Below are 17,811 nucleotides of genomic sequence, written 5' to 3'. Positions count from 1 at the left end.
CATGGCAGGCATTGCTGATGCAGCGCTGGCAGCAGATGGCAGTGGAGGTGCTATGGGCCCCGATGGGCCCCAATGAGAGTGGGACGATGGTGGAGCAGGTGAGCAGGCAGCACCAGGTCAAAGCGGGTGTGAGCGGGGCCAGATCACCCCACAGGCAGCGACCAGCAGCAGTGGGGGCAGTGAGGGGCGTGCGAGTCAATCTCCCCACAGGTGGGATGGTGGAGCAGGTGAGGGGGCAGGCCACCCTGAGGGACCCCACCCGTGCGTGATTTCGTGCACCGGGCCTCTAGTTTAACATAAACCTGAGACACCGGAAGGTGAACTGTGAGTTCCTGTTAGGGCCACCCCACCAGACCCCTGGTTTTGCTCAGAGAGTCATGCCAATGAATAAAAGTAAGAAAGACATTCATGTGATAGGGTACCTTTAGTAGCTTTAAAGTAAGAGTAACACAACAAACCATAAGAACATAGAAGTGAACCTCCTGAAATAACGATCCCATAAATCCATAAATTTATTCTGTAAAAGCATTAAGCTAAACTCAAACTATGATACAATCTTTGTAGCAATTGCCACATGAGTCATGTTTTCACACCTAAGCTGGAAAGAACAAGGTGAAGACTCTCGCTTCGAACTGAAAAAGGAAGTGTCTTCAGAGAAGAAAAATTTCTTTCTAGCCATTATTGTTCTCACTTGTAGTAGGAAATGATTAATGTTACACTAAATTTCTTGGTATAATGAATAAATTTTTTAAAATACAGTATCAAATATACATTCTCAACTCTCATTCCTTTAAGTGCTATCTAAAAGAGGAGCACTAACCACAGACCTGACTTTTCACGGAGAACACGCAGTGTGGCACATTTCAAACCCAAGCCCGATCCCCCCTGCCACCACTTCCCCAGTGGAAGGACCCGTTCACTTCCCTCTGAGTTTTGATGAGTGGGTGGGTGATCCATCCCTGCAGTCCTCACAGGTCTCCAGGAACCAACCATGAAGCAGACACTGCTTCATCAATGCCCCCAATTTTAGAAACGAGCACTTCCTGCTCTGCTGGGGCCAAGCATCATTCGGGCAAGAGGGGAGCAGGTCCAACGCTGTGGCCTCCCTCAGAGGCAGCTCTGGGCCATCGCTCCCTCCCTGATGTGTGAAACCCATCAAGATGCCCCTCTCCCGTCCTCTGTGAAGTGACCATGTTTGCCCACGGCCCAGGAGGGCGGCCTGCCCGCGTGGGAAAGCGTCATCTAACCAAGATGAGAGCGTCACCCATTGTCCTCTGTGAAAACTCTTGAGTCTGTGAAAACTCTCACACGTTTCTTCTTCTTCCAGATTCTGGAGAACCGGCCAACCTGCATCCTAAAAAATTACCGCAATACTCACTCCTTCCTCATCAGGTACCCTGGTGGTTGATGGTTAGAGGAAGCTGCACGCTGCGAAAGAAGAAATGAAATGCACCTACAGAAGCAGAGAGAGACAGACAGAGACAGACAATGGGCAGACTGCAAAGGGAAGCGGCGCTGGTCTCACAGGCACTGGAAGGAAAAAGCCGAAAGGAATGCTTCTTTATGGAAAGCAACACTTCCTAACATTACAAATTCCGCACTATATTGTTAATGTTCTTACATAACAGTTAGCATATTTTGACAGTTTTGTAAATGATAGATTTTCCATTAGTTCTCCCATTTGGAAGCAAAATTACCAAACTTTTTTTGCAATTATTTCCCTGGGTGTTCACTATTAAGTCTACATGAGATAACTACTGAGAAACATTTCTCCTTATATATTCTTGCAGCAGGCTCAAAGGGAGAATACTTCTAACTACTTAAAAGGAAATTAGGATTACCAAGTAACCAACGTACTATCAGAAGTGTACTGCGGTCATTAAAAAATCCTTGATGAAAACAAAAGAACTTTCCAGAATCTGAGACAAGTTTTTTTCTAAGCAACACACAAAATAAAACACTCAAGACATAAGGAAAATTGCTAAATTTGACAAAACAAAAATCCTCCAGATAAAAAAATACTATAAACAAACTCAAAAATACAAAATATCTACAAAATATGACAAGAGGCTAATTTTCTTAGTACTTAAAAATCCTTCAGCGAAACCGGTTTGGCTCAGTGGATAGAGCGTTGGCCTGCTGACTGAAGGGTCCCGGGTTCGATTCCGGCCAAGGGCATGTACATTGGTTGCGGGCACATCCCCATTGGGGGTTGTGCAGGAGGCAGCTGGTTGACGTTTCTCTCTCATTGATGTTTCTAGCTTTCTATCCTCCCTTCCTCTTTATAAAATAAAATATATATATATATTTTTTTTTTAATCCTTCATTTTAAGGAAAAACAAAAGAAAAATGAAACGACATGGAGGCAAGACTCACAAGAAATAAAAGCAGCTTTTAAAAATTCTTATTAGAGTTTTTAAATATATAATAAAGTAGGCAAATGATATAATAAACTCCCATGCACACATCACCTAGCTTCAACAATTAGCAATCAACACATGGCCATGTTTCTTCTGTAAACCCAGTCTACAACCAAACCCCAGACATCGCATCATTTCCCATGTAATGTAAACACCTGTAACAGGTACTTGTAAAGGATGTAACCACCATGTATCATTGTCACACCTAACAAAATTAATAAAATATGTACAAATCTTAATTGTCTCAAAAATGTCTTCTAGTTAATTTTTAGTCACTGCATCTGGCTGATGTGTCTGAATCTTTTTATTTTTTAATATATTTTTTAAATATATTTTTATTGATTTCAGAGAGGAAGGAAGAGGGGGAGAGAGTAACATCAATGATGAAGAGAGAATCATTGATCGGCTGCCTCCTGCATGCCCACACAGGGGATCGAGCCAGCAGCCCAGGTATGTGTCCTGACCAGGATTTGAACCATGACCTCCTGGTTCATAATTGACCCTCATTCCCTGAGCCATGCCGGGGAATGAATCTTTTTATTCAACAAATGCCACCTATCTCTTTATTTTTTTCCCTCCCCTAGTCATTTGTTCTGTAAAATTTCCTACATTTTGAATTTGCTGTGTCCCCATATTGTCACTTAACCTGTTCCCCTGTAAACTGTTCTTGTTGCTCAAATTGTCCTCTCTCTGGCGGCAAAGCCTTCGGCCACAGACCGCCGAGAACACACCTGTAGTTACACAGCTAGGAGCAGACACCATGGGACCAGCGGTGCAGCTCGGTGAGAGAGTCGTCTGTAGGGTTTGGGCCTGCTGGGTGATTTGGGGGGATCTAGGGAAGGAGGGCTTTCTCTGAGCTGGATGCTGTCAGAAAGGGGGGCCATTTATGTTTGGGTATCTCCAAAAACTTTCTCCGAGGGAAAGGAGACGAGAAGGACGATGAAGCTGTAATTGGTAAGGAAGCAGCAGCCCCTGGTTTTAGCCAAGTATCTGGTGAGTGGCCCAGCGACCTTGGTTTCATTCGAGCTTTGGCTCACTTGCTCACGCACTCGAGGAACCTGTCTGCAGCAGCTGGTGCTGCTTCCGTTCACCTGGAGGACAGCATGGGCTCTCGTGGCCGAGCTGGCTTCTGCCACCAGGGCTGCCCCTTTCTCTCTGCCTTTGACTCGGCAGCAGGCCTTCACGTTGGCCACTGTGTCCTTGTGACATGACCCCAAGAGTCTCAGGTATTTTCCTTGCTTTCTCGTACAAGATATGTCAGGCTCCTTCTATACATATGGAATAATCTCCAAGATACAGTTAAATGAAAAAGTGCAAGGGAAGAACCCGGTGTAAGATATTTGTATCTATCCTATATAATAAAGCGTCCAACCAGGGGCAGGGCCGGCCGGGGGAAGGGAGCGAGGCCCTGGCTGGCAGCCAGTAGCCACTAGCGACCCTACCAATGCATGAATTTCGTGCACTGGGCCTCTAGTATAAAATAAAGAGACCTATCATACTTATGTATAAAAACCATCATTTTAATAAGGAAGGAGATAACCCCACTTGTCGGCAAATGGGAAGCCTTTCCTGTGTGGCTCAGCTGGTGCGGCATCGTCTGCAGACCAAAGAGTTGTGGGTTGATTCCCAGTCAGGGCACATGCCTGGGCCGTGGGTTCCATCCCTGTGGGGGCTCATATGGTGCATTCGGTGCGTCCAGAAGCAGCCAATGGATGTCTCTCCCCGCCTTCCTCTCACTCTAAAATCAATGAAAGCATGTCACTGGGTGAGGGTTTTTAAAAGGGGGGAGGGGAGATTTGACAAGCACTTCAGAACATAGGATATCCAAATGGCTAACCATTATATGAAAAGGTGCTCAAATCACTATTATCAGCGAAATGCCAATTAAAGCCACACTGAGATCCTCCACACAACCACAGAATGGAAGGTTGTAAAAATATTTAATGTGTAACCAGCAGTACCAAGTGGAGGGAGGCAAGGCTGCAGAGGAGCTGGGACTCGCACACTTTGCTGATAATAACTGGTATGACCACTCTGGAAAACTGTTTGGCAGTATCAATCTATTAAAGCTAAAGATTCACATACATGCTAGTAGTCCCACTCTTAGCTAGAAACCCTGCTAAAATGGACACACGTGAACCCAAAGATAGGAACAAGAATGATTCCAGCAGCATTATTCATAAGAGCTACAAATTAGAAACCATCCACTCAGCTACAACAGAATGGGTAGATACACTGCGGTATATAATTTGTGGTGATTTGTTTAATGGCCAGAAATGTTTTGGCACGCCTCCCATAAAGACAGGCAGGCTCATGTCTACTTCAACCAGGAGAGTCCGGGAGAAGGGATGTGATGTGACTTCTGAGAAGCAGTCCCTCTCAGGAAGCTGCCTCTGAAGAGCCCAGGCCGCACGGAGAATCTGCAACCAGGGCAGAGCCACCTTTAAAGCAGCATCAGCTGGGGATGCGATGTGAGTCTTATTCCCAAAGCAGAAGAGAACGCATGTGCACTGAAGAAATTATACCACCTGCAATGCAGTGTCCGGGTGAAGCTCGGTGTCTCGATTACAAGAGCCCACAGTGAAAACGCAGGAGCCCATCTCCAAATGCTGTGACTTCATCCAACGCCAGACTGTGCTCGCCTGGCTTTTCTTAAACTCCTCTCCTTCTCCCAAGGGAATCTCTGCCTCTGGTCACGAGTAATCATCAACCCCATGAGCGCCTTCTCAGTAGCAACATCTGAACACTAATCAGTCCACAGAGGACTCAAATTTGCAAAAAAGCAAAGCAAGTTTCAAGTGGAAGCTCTATCTCCATTGACACAGTGTCTAAATGGTCACTAGTCCACGGCCAAAAACCTCCAGAGGTGGAGTTCCCTGTCATTGTAGACTAGGTAATGTGATAATATCTAGTATGTGGATTTTAAGAATGATGGAAAATGGTGTTTTTTTTTAAAAAAGATCATCTGACCCAGGCAGTGTAGCTCAGCTGGTTGAGCGTCATCCCACGTACCAGGTCACCGGTCAGGACACATGCCCAGATTGCGGGCTGAATTCCCAGTAGGAGGTGTGCAGGAGGCAGTGGATCAATGATTCTCTCTCATCGCTGATGTTTCTCTCTCCCTCTCCTTTCCTATCTTTGAAATCAATAAAAACATATTTTTTAAAAAGACTATCTGCTTCAGATAGCTCTCCAGAGAAAAACAGGGATGTTAAAATGATTATAAACATTTATTGAACACTGACTGTGAGCCAGATATTATATCAAGTGACTAGTGTACATACTTCACAGTTAATCCTCACAACTACCCTATAAAACAGGTATTGTTTTGCCTTGATTTGACAGTAAAATTAGGTTGCCCTAATGTCACATATCAGTCAATATCTGAACTCAGATCCACCTAACTCCAATTATACACCTCACTGCCCAATTATACACCATAAATATTAAATGACTGACAGAGCTGGGCACTCTAGGCAGCAAACAAAGCTCTAGCAGCAGCGGGACAATGTCTGAACAGGCTTGTACTCCCTGCAAACCTAGCTGGCTAGGAGAAAGGGGAAAGATTACGTAAAGTAGTCCTGTGATGAAGGACAGAGAAATTATCCTGATTGTCCCCAACTGCCTGCTCCTCTGACAGCCCAGAAGCTCCGTACACCACGGACTCTCAGTCAGAAGCGGAGATTAATGATGACATCCCTCATCCATAGGCGTAAAAGCTCAGGATGGACAGACGTTTGAACAGCCCCGACTGGGAATCCTGCCCTTAACAAACACACTAGATGCAGATACATGGTTTCTTGGCTGCCTACACTCACGCCCATCTGTCAGCATGGCACTGTGCCTGCTCACATGTTGGTCAAACTGTCACTAGGGCATAGGTGCCAAGCAATGATGGTTTTAAATGGGCAGCTTGCGTAGCCCTGTAAGAGCATGCTCTTCGGCTGAAAAATAAAATAAAATTCTCTGTGGTAATACTGAAGGGTTACAATCACAACTGAAATATTCTTGGTCTATTTTATTATTTCAGTGAAAAAAAGAGCTAGATTGGTAGAAAAGAATCAGATGAAGGAAATTAAATCAAACAGAAAATACATGTCCTAGTAATATCTTATACAAAAAAATCCTTTGCTCAACAAGTCATCATTAATTTTAAATGGGATAATACACTTTTCCATGCTCTAAATTAAAAAGTAGAAATGTATTGTTTAGTAGTCATCTGACATTAAATAAGTTCTATTTTTAAATAACAGAAGTCTAATCTATGTCCAAAATAGTCGTTTAAAAAGAGAGCAGAAATTCCCACAAAGAGAAAGGAGTATAATTTGCTTGGGAAAAGAATCAAGCAGCGGCCTGGGTGCTAAGACTAAGAAGCTGAGTGTTACATTTTCAGTCACGGTAAGGTAGGACGAGAGGGCCGTCGCTGTCGCACCCCCTGCAGGGATGTTCCTAACCTGCCTGGGTCCCCTCTGCCTGGGGACACTGGTAGGTCCCTGGCTGCCTGCAAATGCTTCCCTGAGACTAGGCCCGCGGCCGCTGCCTGAGCCGTTGTCCTCCCTCGGGCCTCGGCCTCGGGCCTCGGTGGGGCTGAGGAACAGCTGGCCATCATCATTCCCTGCGTCGTTCTTCACAGACAGGATCAGGGCGCACTGATTAAATAACCCCCGAGCCCCCTCTTTGCCATCATAAAGAAGAGTGATTCCATTAACATTTCCTCTTTGGAGCAATTTATCACCCTGTTTGCAGTTGCTCACCTCTTGGACCCTGATCAGGCCCGGTAAGAAATGTCATCCACGTCAACAAGCCAAAAAAAACTTCTTTCTCCCCACAGCACAACTCACTAAAAGGGGAATTAACAGGAAGCAGTTTGAAAGTTCAGCAGAGCCCTCAGTCTCCATCATTAGGGCTAGGCAAGGAGCTCTGAGACATGCATGACTCCAAAAACACAATCCACAGACTCTCGTGCTGCAGAAGACACTGTATGAAGACAAGCCACAGACTAAGAGAATATACTTACAAATCGTACATCTGGCAAAGGCCTTGTATTCAGAAGCATGAAGGACACTCTAAATGCAACAATACGGAAACAATCAGTTACGAAACAAGCAAAAGAAATGAACAGACAAGTGACCAAATAAGATATTGATGGCAAATAAAGCACATGAAGAGACAGATAATCAACATCATTAGCCATTAAGGAAATAAAATTTAAGCCATGATGAGATAACACGACACACCTATTATAATGGTTAACAAAAAATATCGCCAACACCAAATGCTTCCAAAGATTCAAGAAAACTGGGTATCTCAACCTATATAATAAAAAATATATATGCAAATTGACCATCACTCCAACACACAATATGGCCAACACAAGATGGCCGGCAGGGGAGGACAGTTGGGAGGGACCAGGACTACATGGGAGGACAGTTGTGGGGGGACCAAGCCTGCAGGGGAGGGCAGTTGGGAGGGATCAGGTCTGCAGGGGAGGGCAGTTAGGGGTGACCAGGCTGACAGGTAAGGGCAGTTAGGGGCAATCGGGCCGGCAGGGGAGCAGTAAGGCGTTGATCAGGCTGGCAAGGGAGTGGTTAGGGGGTGATCAGGCTGACAGGCAGAAGTGTTAGGGGCAATCAGGCAAGCAGGCAGGCGAGTGGTTGGGAGCCAGCAGTCCTGAATTGTGAGTTGGATGTCCCAGATTGGAGAGGGTACAAGCTGGGCTGAGGGACACACACCACCCCCCCATTCATGAATTTCATGCACCAGGTCTCTAGTACAGTGATAATAGGATGGTAAAATGGGACAGCCACTCTGGGAAAGTCTGGTAGTTTCTTAATAAATTAAATATGCACCTATGCCTTCCAGACAGTCTGAAGACTTAAAAGCAGTTTCTAACCCTAGCACTGTAAAATGTGGTCACATGCATTTATACATACTACCATCAAAAAATGACATTTGTTCACTGTTACTTGGAAAAACAATTTGAGAAAAGTAATTAGCCTGAAATAAAGCTATAGTTATTTTAGATTTCTACCTTCATAATGTCATTTTTAAAATTTTAGACATAATTGTCAATTCACCAGATAACAGGGTATCTTTTGGGTTCTTGAAACCAGGAGCTAGGTCTAGATCAAACTTATCTACTGTGCATGCAAACAGCAGCAAGCCCGCCAGTCTACAAACAGAAGATAAAATAAGCCCACAGGAAGAATTACAACAGAGGGGGAGGGTGCAGCCCTGGTTCCTAGTTACTCCGGTTCTCATTTAGTCCCGTGTGGGACCAACGACATCGTTCCAGATATTGAGCTTCACAAGATAAGTGTGTCCTTCCCATAATGTGTCCATTAAAAAGTATATGACAGAACACTCCCAAATCTCAAAGTAATACCTTATAATTATATGACTTCCATCAAGTATACCTTCCCACTTAATGTACATGGCTTACTGATAAACATGTTAGTCTGTGTTTAATATTCATTCTAAATATTTGCCAATGTGCACAGTGTCTTAATTTTCAAATCCCAGAGTCCTGGTTCTCGTCCTATGGGCCAAAGACCCATGGGCAGATAGGAGTTACCACAAAGAATCATCAGAATCCGTGTACCTACATCACATGTGTCAAACACAAGGCCCGAGGGCCAAATCCGTCCCGCCAGGCCTTGCAATGTGGCCCGCACCGCGCTGTCATCACTGCACTCCGCTGCGTTTCCATCACAATGACAGTTTATGACTGTTCAGTAAACCATTCGGCCTGCGATTTAGGCTGGATTTTAGATTTTGGCCCCTTCTCTGATTGAGTTCCACACCCCTAACCTACATGAAGACTACATAAACAGTATGATTCACAGGGCATTTTTCCCAGCTGACATTGATGCTGTGGCTAGTAAAATTCTTAGTGAGTTTACTGAAGACTTTTACCAAAAGTCATTTCTTGTCATTAGCATTTATTTGTGAATATTAAAACTCTAACTCCTATTAGGAAGTAAGGCACACCTCACTCTCTCTAGAGTTTCTTGTTTTGTTTTGTTTTGTCTTGTTTTTGGAGTGTTGTCCCCGTCACCCAGACCAAGAATAGAACGTGCTTATGTCTGAGTGCAAAGATAAACAACATTGGGAGAGATGGACAGGAGGGATTGGGAAAGGGCATGAAATTACTTCAAAACAGCCAAACACATCTTTGTTCCACCACCTAGCTAGGTGTTTTGTTTTGTTTTTTTGGGGTTTTTGTTTGTTTGTTTTTTATATTTTATTGATTTTTACAGAGAGGAAGGGAGAGGGATAGAGAGCTAGAAACGTCGATGAGAGAGAAACATCGACCAGCTGCCTCTTGCACACCCCCTTCCGGGGATGTGCCCGAAACCAATGTACATGCCCTTGACCGGAATCGAACCCGGACCTTTCAGTCCGCAGACCGACGCTCTACCACTGAGCCAAACCGGTTTCAGCACCTTTCTAAATTAATCTTACATCCTTATCAAAAGTCCATAGTTGCTATACTTTTATCAATAGTATAAATTTTCAAGACCCATTTATTGACTTCTTGTGGGCTGAATGACAGGATAACTTAAGCAAAAAAGAATGACATCTATTAATTTAAAACGAAGAAAATTTGCTTCAACAAAACACTGCAATAGCAAGAATAGATGCAGCTAGCGATTCCTGGCACACAACAGGCACGTGCTATCTGGTGAGCAAATGAGTCCATTTCCACTCATTCTGACAAATAACCCCAGCAAGTAAAATACCCGGCCAGTTTAAAAACTATTTTCCAGTCCTCTTCAGTTATCATTCTCTAAACCCATCCAGATTAATTTTCCTGAAAGCCACACACACACACACACACACACACACACACACAGAATTTAATTCCTATTAAGTTTACTGCCTGATATATGAGATATCAGCATTTGAACTTTTATATAAATTCAGGAGTCATCCTTCACTTGATATAAGGGAAATTGTAAAGCTTTGCCTCATTTTCAATAAGATTAATTCTTCCAAGTCAAAATTCTATTCATAGTAAATTGTATCTTAGTAGGGATGGCCTTAAGGGGAAAAAATTTAGTTGTCAAAATAAAAATGTTGTTTTTTCGTTTCTAGACATCTGGGACATTCACTTATATATTATTATTTCACATTAGTTCTTTTAAAAAAAATAAAATAAAAGCTGGCTTCTTCAAGAAATTTAATTTTAGGAGCTGTCAACATTTTGGATGCACTGCTATTTCTTAAAATATACACTTGCACCCAGGAATAAAGCTTAGTGTAAGCTCTTCATAGAAGCACCAACGTCTCCTGGGCACGTACTACCTTACTGTACGCCAGGTTCTGTGCTTGACACGTTACTCCATTATCTCATTTGTTGAACAAATATCCTCTCTTCGTGTGTGTAGCACAGAACAGAAGCCATTACACTAGACACAGGCTGCGACTAGTACTAGATACAGTATTAAATGGACAGCCATGCTTGACGCAGGTTCGCTGTTAGGAAATTCGAGCCGCTTGCTGTATTGATACCTGGTCAGCAATGCAGAGGTGCAGAGAGAAGACGGTCGGTGGGAGCCTGGGCCCAGAGAGCCATGGCTGGTCAGTGACACCACCTTCTCAGGTAGCAGGGCAGAGCCTCACCCGCCCCGAAACTCAGCGCCAGCATCATCTGAACAAAAGGATCCCATAAAGAACCCTTGCGTTAGGCTGAGTTCTCCCCCAGAAGTATCCTGCTCGGCGTGCCATGAAACAGTGCCTGCATTCACACGTGCAGCTCCACAACTTATTTTACTCTTACACGTTTCAGACTCAACAGATGGGCAGTCCCGGTTTTTAAAAAGGAGAAAGGAAAATAGAGATGCTGCTCCCCGGCTCCCTAAAAGCACGCCCACCCTCCCCACAGCACGACTAGTCTCTCCCAGCTGCCCCTCCCCCCCCCCAAAAAAAAGCAAAGTGGGGAGGGAAGTCCAAAGACAGACAAAAAAAGGGTTGGCCTGATAGAGAAGTTAGAAAAATGGTGGTGGCCTCAACAGGATATCCTCTCCTCTCTCTCTCTCTCTCTCTCTCTCTCTCTCTCTCTCTCTCTCTCTCTCTCTCTCTCTCTCTCTCTCCCTCCCCCCCTCCTCTCTCTCTCTCCCTCCCTCATCCCTCCTGCCCCCCTTTCTCCTCTCCTTCCCTCTCTCTCCCCAGAGACTCCGGTGCTGTTTGTCAGCGCTAATTAACTAAATCACCTAAGAGTCTTGAGACCAGGGCCAAAACCTGTTTTGATGGCAGGAAAAGCTGCTTGTTGCCCTGGAACACAGCGCGGGTGCCGCCCCGCCGGTTTGGCAGGGGAAGAGCGGAGAGCTAGCTGCCCGGGGGTTACGCCAGGAGCCTCCCCCGGGCCCCCGGCCTGGCCGCCGCCCAGCAGGGCGAGCGCAGCAGCCGGGTACGGGCAGGCGCGGGCGGTCCGGGCGCTGTCCTCCGGGCCCGGACGCCTGGTCCCTGCCGCTCAGGTGCCAAGTCCGGCGTCATGGCCTCCGGGCTGGCCCCTCCTCTCCCATCACCCGGGCCCACCATCGCCAGGCCTCGCTCTAAAGGAGCTTTTCGGCACTTGCAAAGCATCGGGTTGGCTGGCTGGTTGATTGGTTGCTTCTATCGTGTTTACCCTCCAGAATGTCAGCTCCGTGACAGCAGAGGGACCTCGTCGGGCCAGGCTGGCACGGGCCCCATCGCTCGGCCTGGACCCAATCTCTTGGGTCCGTACCCCGGCTCTCGGGCCCGGACCCCGGCTCTCGGGCACGACCCCGGCTCTCGGGCCCGGACCCCGGCTCTCGGGCCCGGACTCCATCTCTCGGGCTCGGACCCCGGCTCTCCTGCCCGGACCCCATCTCTCGGGCCCGGATCCCGGCTCTCCGGCCCGGACCCCATCTCTCGGGCACGGACCCCGGCTCTCGGGCCCGGACCCCGGCTCTCCGGCCCGGACCCCATCTCTCGGGCACGGACCCCGGCTCTCGGGCCCGGATCCCGGCTCTCCGGCCCGGACCCCATCTCTCGGGCCCGGACCCCATTTCTCAGGCCCGGCCCGGCCGCGCCAACACGCCGGTCCAGAACGTGCAATAAGCCCGGGGCCAGGGTGGGGGCCCGCATGGCCAGTGCAGGGAGCCCGGACGCCGCGGGCCTGGGGGTGACCGGGCTGAAGGGAATGCCCGCGTCGCGCCGCCCGCAGCCCCCGGCGCCGCCCGAGGACACGGCCACCCCGCGCCAGCCCAGCCCCCGGCAGCCCCCTGCGTGGCCCCCGCTCGGCGCCCGCGGCACCCCTACCCCGAGCCGCAGAAACGTCCGTCTCCTCCTTCCCAGTATGAACTTCCCGCCGCTTTCCGCTACTCGCAACTCCGCCGCGGCGCCGGCACCGGCGCACTCTGCAGTATGGGGCCTTCCCATTGGCTGGGCGGCGAGCGGGAGGGGCGGGGCGAGAGGGGACGTCGCGGAATGGGGCGGAGCCTGTGCCAACCCCGCGGCCTCCCCTGATGCTGGAAGCCCTGGGCCCGCGCTCCCACTGCATGCTGGGAAATGGAGTCTTTCTCAGCCTGAGCCGGCGGCTCTCAGTCCACCTGCCCCCAGTGGGTTTCTGGGAAATGTAGTTCACAAGCTCTGAGTCAGTCCTGCTCAGTGCCTTGGGGACCCGAAATAGGGATTGCCAATATTCGCAGTGGCTTTGATTTATTCAGTAAATGTTGACGAAAGGGTGAGCTGTAGAAATAGTCCTATGTTTCCATGGGCTGAATGTCTCATGGTGCTTTCCCACTTCGGGGGCACCTTAATGGGGGTGCTTGTGCCATAGCAGCTTGCTTCAGAGTACAAGGGCCTGCCTCTGGAAGCAAACAGCGGGGCCAAGGGTTCAAATCCTACTCTTCCACTTTGTAGCTTTGTGACCTAAGTTAGTTAACCCTTAGGAGTCTTAGTTTTCTGTTTCTGTTAGGATTGAATAGGATAATCTATACACAGTGCTTTGTACATAGTAGGTGACCAGTAGCATAATAGTATATCATTCTGCCCACCCATTGCCATGTGTCTAAATGCTACCTGTCTTTCAGAGCCGAGCCTTTACCTCACCTTTTCTAGTATTTCTTGTGTAATTCTCTTATGCCACAGTTAGCTTTGAACTTTGAATCCGTCGTCTAAGCCTGCACCACCCAAGAGTCTGTAAGCTGATTGTGGACTGGGACTCTGTTATAAGTCAAAATCACCGAAGCCATAGGCACAGGGAGATTGACAATGAAGCTGATGAAGCACAAATCTCAGAGCCTCATCGGTGCGGGTCCTTCTAGGCGCTGGGCCCTTTTAAGGCTGAGCATTGTGGATACATTTTGTTGGGGTGGGTTGGTTAGTTGGTTGGTTGGTTAACTTTTGTATTTGCCATGTAAGATGTTTTTGTATGCTTTTCTTAAAGAAGACCTCCAAAATTATGGGAGCTTTAGTCCCCACAAAACATGGAACACTAGAGCCACTGCACAGTGCAGCGGTGTGCATGATGACGTATATCTGCCCCTCCAGGTCCCCTCACCTGCTCCAGATACTTCTCCAGCCTGCCCTCGCCCCAGGAGGTGAGCTGGACAAACCTCTTCAAGGTTCCTGTGACCCCTGGCTTCTGTTGGATTAGGCCGATGGGGAGCCACCCCCCTCCAGGGGATTGGACAGAAAGAAAGATGTTTCTGGGGGGAGATATTCCCCTGGGTCCTGGGTAAGGTCGGCTCCAGTTGGCTGGTCCCTTCCCCGAAGGCCACCGCTCCCTGGCTCTCCTGTGGGCTTTCGGTGGGTGAGTGCCAGCCCAGCCCTCCCTGCTGCCTCAGATCTTCCGCTGACAACCACAGGCTGCTGCCGAAGCTCCAGTTCCTGCTCCATTCCTGTGGTTTCCACCCCACACCTCTGTGAATAACCTCACTGCAAATAAACCTCCTGAAACTATCCTCTTTCAAATGTGTGCCCTGTGTCCTGTGGAGACCGGGGCAGAAACACATGCACAAGCCGAGCCCTTGGTGAACATCTGTCAGCAAAGGCGGCTTGAGCGTCACACGTCTGATCGGCATGGACTTCCGCAGCAAGACTCTGAGGCCAGAATCCATCACAAGGAGGACATTCTGCCGTACACACATGCGGGCACACACACACACACACACACACACACACACAGGCTGAGAAGCCTTGGAACAGAACTTATCTGGCACATCGTGGCCGTATTCCCTTTACCTCACCACACACGTGCAGAAAACTGTCCCTGCGTCCACACTGGGCTGATAGTTGGCTGGCCTCCAAGCACCATTAGATCAGCAACAGGGCCTGAAGTGTCCCACGGTACAGGGGAATGTATTTAATCTGGAGCTCGTGGCTCCCTCGCCCTCAGTCGGACGACTCACTGGCAAACACTGCTTAAATCGCCCAGCTGCCAACACCGCCAGGACTGCCCGTTCGGGCCTTCCCCGTGCAGAGCACGCAGGACACCGTGCAAGCTGTGAGGATACAGCTGGGGGACGTGGGAGAACCTCAGTGAAGTTCGATGAGTTGGTAGCTTTATGTGGAGATCAGTGTCGGGCAGAAGGTTGGCCCGTGAGGACTTGCTGTGGCTGGGCCTCAGGCGTTCAGAATGGAGGTAGGAAAGGCTGGTTCGTGAAAATAGCCCTGCCATGTATTCAAAACGGCCTCTGCATTCCACCCAAATGCTCACAGCGCACCTGTTGTGAGCCAGAGACTGGGCTAACCGCTGCGGACTCGGATTCTGGTTAGCCTAATGTTTAAGGAGGCCCTACTATGGATTAGGTACTGTGCTTTTTCGCAAGTCTGAAAGAGAAAAACATCTCAAAGGGTTTAAGTGACCCCAGACCCCCTAAATCTACTTCCGAGTCTTGTTTGTACTGCCCCTTTACACACAGCTTCAGTACGTGAGGAGACTCCTTACAAAGAAATAACGTCAGCCTGGCTGGCGTGGCTCAGTGATTGAGTGTCAACCTATGAACCAGGAGGTCAGGGTTCAATTCCAGGTCAAGGCATATGTCCAGGTTGGGAGCTCAGTCCCCAGTGTGGGGTGTGCAGGAGGCAGCCGATCAATGATTCTCTTTCATCATGGATGTTTCTATCTCTCTCCCTCTCCCTGAAGTCCATAGAAACATATATTAAAATAATAATAATAATAATTTCAGTGCTGTGATAGAGATTTGGAAATACTGGCATAGTCAGGTCATGGATTTCCTGGCAAGCAGAGCATCATGAGTAAAACAGGGGAATCCACTCATGGGTTCAACCGAAGGAATAAAAGTTTCCAGCCGCCTAGCAAGGGCAGACCAGCTAAGTCCATACATGTGATCAGTATTGATTCGCCCTTTTTTATTTCCAGAAGCCCCTCCCACCCTTATAACCCTATCACAGAGGCACAAAAAGGCCACAGTAGTACAGGGGGGTTGGGAAAGGGAGAGGAGGTTGGTATAGACTGGACCACGGCAGAAACTAAGTCTGTGAATAAGTTCAAACCAACGCGATAGCCTCCAGCAAACAACACTGGCCTGGCAGGCGGCCCAGCGGATGCTGGCTCCACCGGGAGTCAGCCCCCGAGGCCTTGGCCTTGTTGCTTTCATCTGTAGAATGGGAGCACTCATCCTGGCCCAACCAGTTCTCTGCCTGCCCCGGTGGTGGGAGGGAGGCGAGGTAATGAGTGAGAAGAACTTTGATCTTCCTGGAACAAAACTGCTAGGGCCTCATTACTCAGTGCTGCAACTAACCACAACCCAGGAAAATACGAGCTCCTGGGAGGAGGGGACAGGGAGAGGGAGGAGGGGCAGACTATTTCCAGGGTCTTCTGAGGGCCCTGCCCTGGTTCCCACTCCTCCATCCCCTTTAGACGCCTCATCTCATCCCAGGTGCCCGGCGCCCTTGTTTCCATTTCGGGAGCGACTTTTGAGCACCTCCCGTGTGCCAGTCACAGTGTCCTTACCAGATGCACAGTCCAGTCGCAGGGGGCGAGGTGCCCTCCGACGCTGTAACGATGCACATCTCCTGTAACCCTTCGAGCCTCATGTCCATGTGAGACAAAGCCCCTGAGAAACGAACTGATTTGCTTAGGGTCACACTGCGATGACCAACACAGCTGCCTGCCTCCGCATCACCCTGCTGTCAGCTGCAGCTGCTGGCGCTGGGAAAGGCGGGGCGGTGAGAGATGGCTGTGGGCACAACATGGTGCAGTGAGGGTGCAGGGAAATGGGCCTGGGGTCCTGCCAGGCTTCACTGGCACGAGGACACTGACCAGCTGACCTGCTGAACTAATCCAGCAGCTCCCACCATCCTAGCGATAGGTTCTTGTAGAGTTAATGCCCCAATAATGGATGATGATAGATTACGAGAGGCCCGGTGCATGAAATTCATGCATGGTGGGCGGGGGTGGTCCCTCAGCCTGGCCTGCACCCTCTCAAATCAGGGATTCCTGCCTGCCTGGTTGCTCCTAACTGCCTCTGCCTGCCAGCCTGATCCCCCTAACAGTGCCCTTGGAATGCCATGCCTAATCCAAGTGCCTTTTTGGCCTGGGAGCCTGAGTCCTCAACGGGGCGCAGGGCAGGGTTGGCCGTGCCATCTGTGCCGGGCGCTTGGCATCATGCAGCATCAGTCACCCCTGCAGGGACTAGAGACTTCGGGTCAGCCCACTGGTACTCGGTCACACCCTGGTGACAAAAGCCCCAGTAAAAACTCGGGACCCTGAGGCTAGGGTGCCCGGCTGGCGCTACCCTGCACGTGCGGCACATGTGGCTGCTGGGGCCTGATGCTGCCATAGCTCCACGGGGCGGGAGGGGGCAGCAGAGGCTCCGCTTGGACTCCTCGGCCTCCGCCGCGGCTGCTCGTGGCCAGCTTTAACCCGTGTCCTTCCCGATCAACAACACCCACGCGTGTCACAGCTCTCAGTGGGCTCTGTGAGTCTTTCTCATGAATGATCAACACTGAGGAGGGTCAGGGGGCCCTCCCCCAAACTGGCAATTGGTGTCAGAGTGAGGGTGATGGACTGTGCTCCCGCCATCTGCACCGTTCACTGGAACTCCCACTGTCCCTAAACGCTAGTCCCAGCGCAGTCTCCTCCTTCTCGTCCTTTTTCTTCCTTCCTTTCTTTTTTTTTTTATATATATTTTTATTGATTTCAGAGAGGAAGGGAGAGGGAGGGAGAGATAGGAACATCAGTGATGAGAGAATCATGGATCAGCTGTATCCTGCACGCCCCACCCTGGGGATCAAGCCCACAACCCCAGCATATGCCCTGGCCGGGAATCGAACCGTGACCTCTTGGTTCATAGGTCGATGTTGAGCCACTGCGCCATGCCGGCTGGGCTTTCCTGCCCTTTCTCGTGGTGGCACAGCTGGTGGCTTCCCTAGCAGTGCCCCCGGCGGCTCCTGC

The 17,811-nt window shown here is 49.2% G+C and overlaps 1 protein-coding gene across 3 annotated transcripts in view; it reads right to left on the bottom strand.

The window, feature by feature from the left end:
- VRK1 (VRK serine/threonine kinase 1) overlaps window positions 1-12,852 on the bottom strand; it is a 55,268-nt gene extending 42,416 nt beyond the window's left edge. The window contains exon 1 of one of the 3 annotated variants that reach the window (XM_045575106.1): window positions 12,708-12,852. In XM_045575106.1, the coding sequence (XP_045431062.1) occupies window positions 12,708-12,827 (120 nt within the window). In that variant the 5' untranslated portion in view covers window positions 12,828-12,852. The remainder of the gene's footprint in view (window positions 1-12,707) is intronic. The other 2 variants (XM_036420281.2, XM_045575105.1) reach the window with 2 other exon arrangements.
- Between the last annotated feature and the right edge of the window lie 4,959 nt (window positions 12,853-17,811).

This window comes from Pipistrellus kuhlii, unplaced genomic scaffold (assembly GCF_014108245.1).
Source record: "Pipistrellus kuhlii isolate mPipKuh1 unplaced genomic scaffold, mPipKuh1.p scaffold_m20_p_65, whole genome shotgun sequence".
NCBI classification, from domain to species: Eukaryota; Metazoa; Chordata; class Mammalia; order Chiroptera; family Vespertilionidae; genus Pipistrellus; species Pipistrellus kuhlii.
Note: the sequence above shows the minus strand (reverse complement) of the source record. Positions and strands in the feature narration are given on the sequence as shown.